The sequence below is a fragment of the Zootoca vivipara genome, chromosome 3 (assembly GCF_965207765.1).
Source record: "Zootoca vivipara chromosome 3, rZooViv2.hap1.1, whole genome shotgun sequence".
In the NCBI taxonomy this organism is placed as follows: Eukaryota; Metazoa; Chordata; class Lepidosauria; order Squamata; family Lacertidae; genus Zootoca; species Zootoca vivipara.
In genome coordinates, this window is record NC_142586.1 from 49092406 (window position 1) to 49103166 (window position 10761).

The following is a 10761-nucleotide window of genomic DNA, read 5'->3' on the forward strand; positions in this document are numbered from 1 at the left end:
AATAAATAAATAAATAAATAATAATAATAATTATGAACCACATTTATGTTAAAAGGACGGAAGCGAGCATTCTTTCCCGCTACCCGCCAAAGTTCTCTATAGGTCAGGATATATATGTTTAAAAAACAAAACACCCCAGTAACATTTTCTAGAGGATTAGGAGTCACCCCCACACTCTTGTTCGGGTCATTAGACTGCCTGAACTCCGCCTGTCTCCCCCTCGGCTGCTTCTGAGCAGAAGCCGCCACCTCAAGCCTGCGAACTGCGCAGCTCTCCTGCCCTGCCCAGAGTCCTCCTCGCAGCAACCAGAGGCGCTGCTCTCGCCGAAAAGGGTCCTGCGTAAGATGGCGGCGGCGGCGGCGGCAGGGGGATCACGTGACGCTCGTTGAGGCGCTACCGGCATGGAGGCCGCGGAAGGACCCCGCGACGGGGAAGAGGTCGAGGTGGAGGTGGGTGGCAGGAATGGGCTCTCCCCCCACCCCGCGGGGTTTGCTCTGCGGCTCACCACGTGACGAGGCTGCCGGCTGCCCTCCCGCTGCGGGGTCTGAGCAGGGAAAGCGGCCTGGGCCTTTCTTTGTAGGGCCGAGAGCCGTGAGAGCAGCGTCCCGGCCGGGTTCGTTGGGAGTCCCGGGCTGACGCCTACGGACCGGTTATGGGGATTGCGCTGCGGCAGGGCAACCTGATGATACATACGCATGTTTACATGGAAATAAGTTCTGCTGAGTTCGGTCGGACTCGATTCCTGGTAAATGGCATTAGTCCCATCATCGCCAGCGTTTAATGCCATGACTCACCTCTCTATACGTTGCGAAGTGAAACTAGAGCAGGCATTCCCAACCTGCGGCCCTCCAGCTGTTTTGTCCTACAATTCCCATGATCCTTAGCTAACAGGACCTGTGGTCAGGGATGATGGGAATTGTAGTCCAAAACCCTGGAGGGCGAAGGTTGGGGATGCCTGAACTAGAGCATCGTGGAGCACCATTCTCTGTAGTGAAATAGGTGCAACACTTGGCTCTCCTAATATTCAAAAGTCTTCTGCCTTCACTGGCCCATATCCAGGATCACTAAAATGATTACTTCATGGTATAAACTAAGAATACATACATGCTATCAGGTTATATTGGTCCATCTGCAGAGCGCCAGCCGCTGCTGGACTACAACTCCCATTATCCATCCCAGTGGCAATGGTGCCTGGGGTTGATGGGAGTTGGAGTCTGGAAGGCCACATGTACCCGTCCTGATCTGGCAGAATACAGTCTTGTCTACCTCCCCGAAGTCCATGTTCCCCTCCATCTCAGACAGGAATATTTCCCGGCTCCATTACTTTTGAGGTGCAGCTTTGAACTTGGCCCTTCTACGATCAAACTATGTGTTGTACATCTGGAATATAGCCCCAAAGGAAAGGCGAAGAACATGGCCTTTTATTACTTTGATAATAAGCATTAATGAATTTCTACAGGCATTTTACTGCTGGATCTTGTGTTGAACATGGCCCTGTTCTGTAGGAGTTACTCTGGGCCAGCAGTGACAGTAACTACAGCTGCATCTTCCATCAGTAGCTTTCATGCTGTCTCCCTCAGGATGGTTGAAACATTGTATGTAAATGGTTAAGGAGTAGAGTGTACAGTACTGTACCTACTTTCCAACTGTATATAGCTCCTGCATACTCCCCTACTTGGTGGTGGAACAAAATATGGGAGTGCTAGTACTTTTTATGTCAGCCTATGAAAAAAGCAGAAAGGGGCAACATTAGTTTATTCTGGGTTCAAATGGCAGTGCAGAAAGTACAATAGTGAAGTGCTTTACTGCTGGAATTAAGTGGGAGTAAACTGCTGGTGTTTGAAAATATAAATGGTCTAGTGAGCACTACTTAGGAATACAGAATCAGACGTTGATACTTACTCTAAACTGATTTGTTATGATTTTGTCTCCATGTCCTAAGTTGGTGAGAGCAGTGAAACATTTTGAAAAGCCATTAAGTAAAGGAAACATATTTATTTATTTTTTAATGAAACAAATATAAGACTTGAAATAGTCAGCTGCAGCTGCAAATTGGCACTGGAGAAAGATGCACATCATTGCATTAGAGCAAAATTAACTAATGTGAGATATCCAACCTACTGTAACTTGGGAGGGGAGAAAAAGGTGTGGATGTCTTGCTCTCCCATAGCATCACAAACTTGGTTGAAAATATAGATGCATGCAATTACAACATAGAGGTGGATGGTTGATGGATGTGTTTGTAGATGTCAGGGGTCAGCAAACTTTTTCAGCAGGGGGCCGGTCCACTGTCCCTCAGACCTTGTGGGGGGGCGGACTATATTTTGAAAAAAAAATGAATTAATTCCTATGCCCCACAAATAACCCAGAGATGCATTTTAAATAAAAGAACATATTCTGCTCATGTAAAAACATGCTGATTCCCGGACCGTCCATGGCCGGATTTAGAAGGCAATTGAGCTGCATCCGGCCCCCGGGCCTTTAGTTTGGGGACCCCTGGTATATGTGCTCCTGGAAACTAGTTGTATGGCAGTAATATATTTGCAGATGGGCTCCATCTGCTGGACTGAAAGGGAGACCGAGTTTATGAATATAGTACAGTACAGTAAAAGGTAAAGTAAAGGGCCCCTGACCATCAGGTCCAGTCGTGTCTGACTCTGGGGTTGCGGCGCTCATCTCGCTCTATAGGCCGAGGGAGCCGGCGTTTGTCCGCAGACAGCTTCCTGGTACATTGTTTTAAATATATTTTTAAAACTTTCTACCCCCAGGAACAATTGGTCATGGTGGAACTGTCAGGAATAATTGATTCAGACTTTCTGGAAAAATGTGAGAACAAATGCAAGATTTTGGTGAGTGCAATTACTACAAATTTCCATCTTTGCAGTTTTTGTTATGAACAACAAACCTCTATTTGTTTAGGGAAGTTTTTAATCTGTGACATTTTATTGTATTTAAATCTTTGCTGGAAGCTGCCCAGAGTGGCTGGGGAGGCCCAGCCGGATGGGCAGGGTACAAATAATAAATTATTATTATTATTATTATTATATTCAGAACCTACAAACATCAATATAGGTGTTTTGCTTACTATAGTCTGGTTTGCGGTTGTTGGGGGAAGTACTGTCATGTATGAAGAATGTGCATGTCTTCGTTTTGCTGTGTGTACACACAGTAGGAAGTTCTGATCAGCTTAGGGTACATAAACACTGTCAAAATAGAGACTGTGTGCTCTTTGTGAATGACAATGATATCTGTAACCTTTCATAAGTGTTACAGATTCAGCAATCTAGGCTGCGCTTTGAGTCAAAATTGCTTGAAAGGTATTTGCATTTAATGATCTTTTTGTTAAATGCAGCTGGGTCTCCTCTTTTTCTTAATTGCAGGGAATAGACACAGAGAGGCCCATTTTACAAGTAGATAGATATGTCTTTGCTGGAGAATATGAAGGTAAGAAAATGTTTTATGAATACCATACTTCTTTTCATAAGCCAGGATCCAATGAACAATAAAACTAGTCATGTGAGCCAAGGCAGAATTATTTTTTATTACAGTAGTAGTATACCTTTGCTGTTTTTCCACACACAAAAATAGTAAATACACTTAGGCTGATATCCAATTCAAGTGTCCTTGCACAATGGACTTCGACTTGCACAAATGGAAATTATCCTTCCTCCTGTAGCCCCTCCCCCCCAAACACCCAAAATCTGCTTAGGGTTGGGGACCCTCCAAAGCAGGGGAGGGGGGCACATGTGGGGAGATGAGGTAGGGGAAGTCCCGTTGCATCTGCTGGCATGGTGCTGGATCTCACCCTCACAGTAAAAACACCAAGAGTGGCGCTGTGGGTTAAACCACAGAGCCTAGGGCTTGCCGATCAGAAGGTCGGCCGTTCAAATCCCCGCGACGGGGTGAGCTCCCATTGCTCGGTCCCAGCTCCTGCCCACCTAGCAGTTCGAAAGCAAATCAAAGTGCAAGTAGATAAATAGGAACCGCTATAGCGGGAAGGTAAACGGCGTTTCCGTGTGCTGCTCTGGTTCGCCAGAAGCGGCTTTGTCATGCTGGCCACATGAGCTGGAAGCTGTACGCCGGCTCCCTTGGCCAATAACACGAGATGAGCACCGCAACCCCAGAGTCGGTCATGACTGGACCTAATGGTCAGGGGTCCCTTTACCTTTTTTTAAAAACACCTAAATACAAACATAGGCGATGATACGTTAACTAAAAGCAGACAACAATTTTCACATCCAAGTTTTAGCTACCATATCTGTTTGCAAATTGCTTTTGAAATTGAGGAGAGTTTTGAGAAATTTGTAATATGGCATTGGTGTAAACTGATTAAATAAGAAAAAAGGAAGCAAGCAAACAAAAAGTCCCTTGTATGAACTAATCAGCTCTTCTGGGCCTACCTTTGCATACACTTACGGTATCTTCTAAATCTATTGCTTAACGAGAGTAGATACCACTCTTTTGAGTGTTAATTCTTTTAAAAAGGAACCTGCACTTTCCTTAACAAAATGTTCGTTTTCATTCCCAGATACTCTTGGTACCTGTTTGGTGTTTGAAGAAAATGAAGATCATGGTAAGTAATACTTTTCTTCTAAGCTTTTCAAAAGCTCAAGAAACTTTTATGCAGGGGAAACATTGTAAAGAGTAAAGTTACCACTTAAAAATCATCTGTAATTTTTCCTTATGCTAGATGCAGAAGGCAACCAAAAAATACAGCTAAAATATAAATGCCACACAATGAAGAAGCTGAACATGACACGGACACTCCTGACTGAGAAAAAGGAAGGAGAAGAGAACACAGGTGGTTCTGAGAAAATTGCTGTTGCTTTCTATAGTTCCCCTTCTAGAAATCCCATTTTGCATGCTCACCAGATTTCTGTATGTCATGCATTGCTTCACTACCCTCCTTTGCCCAGTTCCTGTGTATACAGATTGCTTCACTACTTTCTAACCTCCCTCGTTCATAAACATACCCTCTCTTGGCACCACTTCTACTTCCCTTGGAAGTAACTGAGCCTACAAGGAGTTGTGGTTCTGCTCCTTTGTTTTAGTGATCCCAGTTAAATCCTGGCCCTGACTTGGTAACATACCAGGTCTGTTTATAAGTTTGCTATCAATAATATGTGCAAAACTCCTTATGTTCCCATCTCCCTCAGCTGGTATTCTTATGGCATATAAATGTATTCCTTATCTACTGCTACATGATTAACCATAAAACTTCCTATTGATGGTGATTATATACAACCATTAGCATAGATTGCGCTTTATAGAATGACATTCACTCTTTTCCTCTGAAGAACTTGCCATCTAAATCCAGGCACTGAGAAAGAAAGGGGAAGGGGGGAAAGGAGAGGCAAAGAATAGATGTGACTAGTGAATTTAATACTAGTTTTAAAAGTTTTAAAATCCTGTCCCCAACTTTTCTTCTTCCTGATTTCTTTCTCTCTGTCAGGTGGTGGTGTGGAATGGCTAGAGCTTAAGGACAAAGATTTCTCATACAGCAGACCTAACATGATTTGCAACTTCTTATACGAAAAAGAAGAAGAGGCAGCTGAGTCCCAAGACAAAATGGCAGAAGAATCTGAAGGAGAAGCCAGTGACAGAGAAAGTATTGATCAGGCCTTTGAACCCGAGATGCACCCACACATTGAAAGGGATGGTGGTGGCCCTCCTATGGATGCCACCTTCTCCAAGGCAGTGGAGGACTCTTCAGAGGACAGTCAAGTTATTACGGCAGATAATTCTCCACATTGTTCTAAAGACACTAGTTGAGAGATAACAATTAATGGACCTTCTTTTTGTTGTATACCGTTGTTTTAGAGAACTCTTTGTGACTGATAGTTTGTTTACATCACAAATAGGAGAACTGGACCTTAAATCTGAGTGCTAAGTAGTGTCATCTTTCACAAATCAGGAACTATGCAGCTAAGTCCTTGTTCCCCACAAGCCCTTTTACTTTCGGTGATCCCCTGCTCGCCACAAGACCACACTGCACCATTAGCCACTTCTGAAACTAAGCAAAGCATGTTGTGCAGCAAAGAGCTGATATTCAAAGGAAAAAAATAAATCCTATCAGGTAAATGTAAGGCCTGAGGCATATCCACCAGACATGCTGGACTTTGGACTTTGTCTAACATCCCTGGCCTCAGAAAAGCAGAGGGCTACCGGTATGCCTGAGGAAGAAATCATGTCAACCCATTCCTGATTCTTCTCAAGTGTGGAAGCAATTTTTGTTTCACAGTTTTACTTCTATAATTTCTGTTGTAAAATAAATGTTTGCTGTCTTCAATCATAAAGGCAGACTGAAATTTATATCTTATATGTTGAACAGGCAGTGGAGTTATTGTTAACATGTAATAAGCATTTTCTTCTTCCGCACATGCTATGCTTCACTCCCACAAGGAATTGGGCATCGTTGGTACATTCACCATTGTTAGAAATATCCTGCAGAATCTATACTTTCTGCAGCAGCTTCTTACCTTGGAAAAGATGTGGCATGCTGTCAGAAACACATACGATATCCATAATTTTGTGTTTTATTGATCGTAAATATATATATCTATATCTATATCAATGTGCAAACATAAATGTTGCTTTCCCCTCCACACTAACTAGAATCTCTTTTAAAAGCACTGCCAGTGCAAAAGTTTGAATAGGGAAAAACAGAGGGATTAACCATCTGCTTTTATCTTTTCAGCTCTTATGAATCTAATTTTTGCAACACCAACAGCTGCAAAAGAACTTTAGCAAGCACAATCTCCAGTTTTTGGTCAGAGAGATGTCCTCACCGTCCCATGCGTAACATTTGCTAGTGTCGAGAAGTTTACCTTGCCTCTAGATATGCATTTGTTTCTTTGTTTCTGAAAACAAACAAGCTTAGCAAAATGGCTTTGTTTTACTTTATGCTTGTTTGGTCAATACCACAAGGACAGATTAAGAGTTAGTATTTTGTTCAACTCCTGTGGTTAGACACTGTTTTAACCTTCAAACTAAAATAGACGTGTACACTGTGTTCCAGCATTAATTGCTAATACTTGGGCATCAACATGTTTTTACGTTCATAATTGTAATGCTATGCAAGCTACTTGGAAGTAAGCCTGACTGAGTTTAAAGCAGCATACTTTAAAGCAGAGCAGTAGCTACCGGGGGGGGGGGGGGTTGCCAGGTTTCTTGCCCTAGTGAAGCCTCCAGAGGAGTACAATTGAGACTCCAGCCTATGTGGGTATACTAATGCACATGGAGGGTGCCATATGGGTATTTGACCCAGGTGCAATAAGGCCTAGTTTTGCCCCTGCTTAAAAGATTCATCTAAGTACACATACCTTTAAGCAAGTGCCATTGCATTTAGTATGTTTGACATCTGGGTAACCACAGGATTTCCAGAGGGGTAGTTGTACTAATCTGAAGCAGTAAAAACAAGCCCTTAACGTTTAATGACTAACAACCTTATTGATGCATAAGCTTTTCTGGACTTAAAAATATTATGCCATAAGAAATTTGTTAGCCTCTAAGGCAGGAATGGGAAATGTATGGCTCTCCAGATATTGTTGAATTCCAAAGCCGAACAATCCAAGGCAGCATGATCAGTGATCAGGAATAATGGAAGTTGCAGATAAACATCCTCTGGAGGGGCCACAGGTTTCCCACCTATTCATTGGGTATCACGGCCTTCTTTTGCTGCATATGCAACCATACATTTAAATCACATTTCACACCCCCACACATCAAATCCTGGGAACCATAGTTTACCTATAACAACAATTCTGAGCATTCTTGGCAAGCTACATTTCCCAGGGTGTGTACACAGCCTTTGTTGTTTATAACCGCAATAAGGCTAAGAAATAAGCTAGTTTGTAAAAGAAACTGTTGGTAGAAAAAAATGCAAAACTTAATTTACTTATGCCACTTTGTCTAGCTTGATGTTCAAAGCTCTTCCATTTTTTTGGTAGTACTGCAATACCTATACTGTAGTCTGGTCAAGCAAAACATTTTACTTGTACAATAGTACAATCCTCTGTACTTCTACTCAGAAGAACGCCCCACTGAATTCAGCAGGTCTTATTTCCGGAGAAGTAGGTGTAGGATTGCAAACATAAATATATCTAGGAGCAGGCCTAATTTGATTTAATGGTGCTTACTTCTCAGTAGAGGGACCCAGGTGGCGCTGTGGTTAAACCACTGAGCCTAGGGCTTGCTGATCAGAAGGTTGGCGGTTCGAATCCCTGTGACGGGGTGAGCTCCCGTTGCTTGGTCCCAGCTCCTGCCAACCTAGCAGTTCGAAAGCACGTCAAAATGCAAGTAAATAAATAGGAACCGCTACAGCGGGAAGGTAAACGGCGTTTCCATGTGCTGCTCTGGTTTGCCAGAAGTGGCTTTGTCATGCTGGCCACATGACCTGGAAGCTATACACCGGCTCCCTCGGCCAATAAAGCGAGATGAGCGCGCAACCCCAGAATCGGTCACGACTGGACCTAATGGTCAGGGGTCCCTTTACCTTTACCTTACTTCTCAGTAGACAGTATTCCTCTTTGGGAGGGTAGGGTGATTTAGGCCTTCCATGGAAATTTTTCTCACCCCACCCCATTGATTTGGGCAGAGGCATCCCAAAGTGGAGAATCAACAAAATAGACACTGCACTGAAGGAGGCAGAGAAAGCTAAACCTCTTGGCCCTGCTGGGGATACAAATCTTCCCACCACGTATCTGAAGAAGTGGATGCACACGAAAGCTCATACCAATGACAAACTTAGCTGGTCTCTAAGGTGCTACTGAAATGATTTTTTAAAAATTTTTGTTTCTTCCCACCACAGTCTTCAGAGCTGCATATCAACTGATAAGCAGAGATAACTGAGGAGGGGTGTGGGGTTAACTTGAGTTCAAAATGCTGTAGACACACCTATAACTTAGCCTGGAAGTTGGCCAAGGGTGACTACAGACTTTGAACTAAAAAAGTGGTTAGCTGATCATGCTGTATACACGACTGCTTGGGAGTTAATTCTGTTGAATCATAGAATCATAAGGTAAAGGTAAAGGGACCCCTGACCATTAGGTCCAGTCGTGACCGACTCTGGGGTTGCGCACTCATCTCGCATTATTGGCCGAGGGAGCCGGCATATAGCTTCCTGGTCACGTGGCCAGCATGACAAAGCCACTTCTGGTAAACCAGAGCAGCACATGGAAACACCGTTTACCTTCCCGCTGTAGCGGTTCCTGTTTATCTACTTGCATTTTGACATGCTTTCGAACTGCTAGGTTGGCAGGAGCTGGGACCAAGCATCGGGAGCTCACTCCGTCACAGGGATTCGAACCACCGACCTTCTGATCAGCAAGCCCTAGGCTCAGTGGTTTAACCACAACCATAGACTTGTCCAATTGGAAGGGACCCCAAAGGCCATCTGTTGCAACCCCCTACAATGCAGAAATCACAACTAAAACTCATTTTTGGGTGGAGTTTTTGTGACTCTCCCAGTCACCTTCCAGCCCAAGGGCAGAACTTAATTAAGCTTGCTTTTGAGTAGGCATGCATTCTACCCTGAAAGCTTGAGGCAATAAATTGAAAGAAAGAGAGTCTTTCAGACTCTTCTTCTTGTTGATATCTGTCTATCTTGGGAGACAATGGAAAAGTGTGCCTTCAGGGGTCAGCAAAACTGTTGGACCAATATGGGAGAGGGTTGGTATTTCTGTTTTCTCAACATTACACCACTCCAGGCAGTACCAAGAAAACTCCCATTAAAATGGAATAAAAGCCTGCATGACAATATCCTGAAAGTATACCTGGTCTCAAAAGGAAGTGTAAATGGAAAGCTTTTAACGCTGCTTCCAAAATATGCTAAAGTGTGGAGGAATAAATGATGATGATAAATGTGCTTCTAACCAAATACAGTAAAACAACCACTCAAGATTAACTGCCCCATGCAAAGGAAAACTTAAAGTTCCTAAGGTTTCAGAGATGAGGGACCCCTGGAACCCGAATTCCCCCGCATTTCCCTCTCCTCATTTTAACTGCAAACGCGCACCCTGACATCCTGTATCATTTCCCCACCTTAATAAATAAAAAGTATCCTCAAATTCCCTTAATTCGCTCATCTCTTCCCCCTGGTGGCCATAAAACAATAGTGCATAGCAACCAAAGTATGGACAGCGGAACCATGGGGGTCGAGGGAGAACCATAAGTTGCTTCCACCTGTGCCAAGGTGGAAACAGCCCCAGCACAGCCCCTGAAAAATCCGGTCCTCGTCGCTCCTTTTGCAAATGTCATCTACTGTATATAGAACTTCTATATAAGACCCCAAACAACCTTCATGCAGCAGAACGGCTATTCTGCTTAAACAGCCCCTTCTTCCTCCCAGGCCAAATTAAGGACTAAATTGCAAACGGAAGCCTTGAACTCATTTGATTGGCAGACAGGCGGCTTGTGCTGTCTCTGAAAAACCTGTGTTAGGAAGAGCAGGGAATCGTGCTGTACGGAAACATTTGGGACGGCGGCGGGACGCCTACTGCAAAATCCTGTATGTTCCCCTTGATTGCTATGGCCCTTCCAAGGAGAAAGTAAAAATGTCTATGCAAGATACGCCTCTTTAAATTTGTGTATACAGTACAGTATCTGCAATTACGCGCCCAAAGAGAACCACGATGAATGACAACTGCTTTAAAACCGAAGGTTTATATTGGCTGTTCAATTTTCTTATCTCTATGATCGACGCTCTACCTACCGTAAGCCCTTTCTCATAGAAATGGGAAATTAGGACCATTTCCACGCAGC

The 10761-nt window shown here is 43.7% G+C and overlaps 1 protein-coding gene across 1 annotated transcript; it reads left to right on the top strand.

Annotated features, from left to right (window-relative positions):
* Positions 1-319: 319 nt before the first annotated feature.
* GTF3C6 (general transcription factor IIIC subunit 6) lies at positions 320-6319 on the top strand. Its single transcript, XM_035109077.3, has 6 exons — positions 320-449; positions 2769-2849; positions 3381-3444; positions 4529-4573; positions 4691-4801; positions 5453-6319. Exons 1-6 carry the CDS (start codon positions 402-404, stop codon positions 5770-5772), a joined length of 669 nt encoding a protein of 222 aa, XP_034964968.1. The 5' UTR covers positions 320-401; the 3' UTR covers positions 5773-6319.
* Positions 6320-10761: the final 4442 nt, after the last annotated feature.

Bases quoted from the DNA above. Each gene is read 5' to 3' on its own strand.
- GTF3C6 (XM_035109077.3), top strand. From the start codon at position 402: ATGGAGGCCGCGGAAGGACCCCGCGACGGGGAAGAGGTCGAGGTGGAG. The intron at 2,850-3,380 runs GTGAGTGCAATT...TCTTAATTGCAG, and splicing joins AGAACAAATGCAAGATTTTG to GGAATAGACACAGAGAGGCC. The intron at 4,802-5,452 runs GTGGTTCTGAGA...TCTCTCTGTCAG, and splicing joins GGAAGGAGAAGAGAACACAG to GTGGTGGTGTGGAATGGCTA.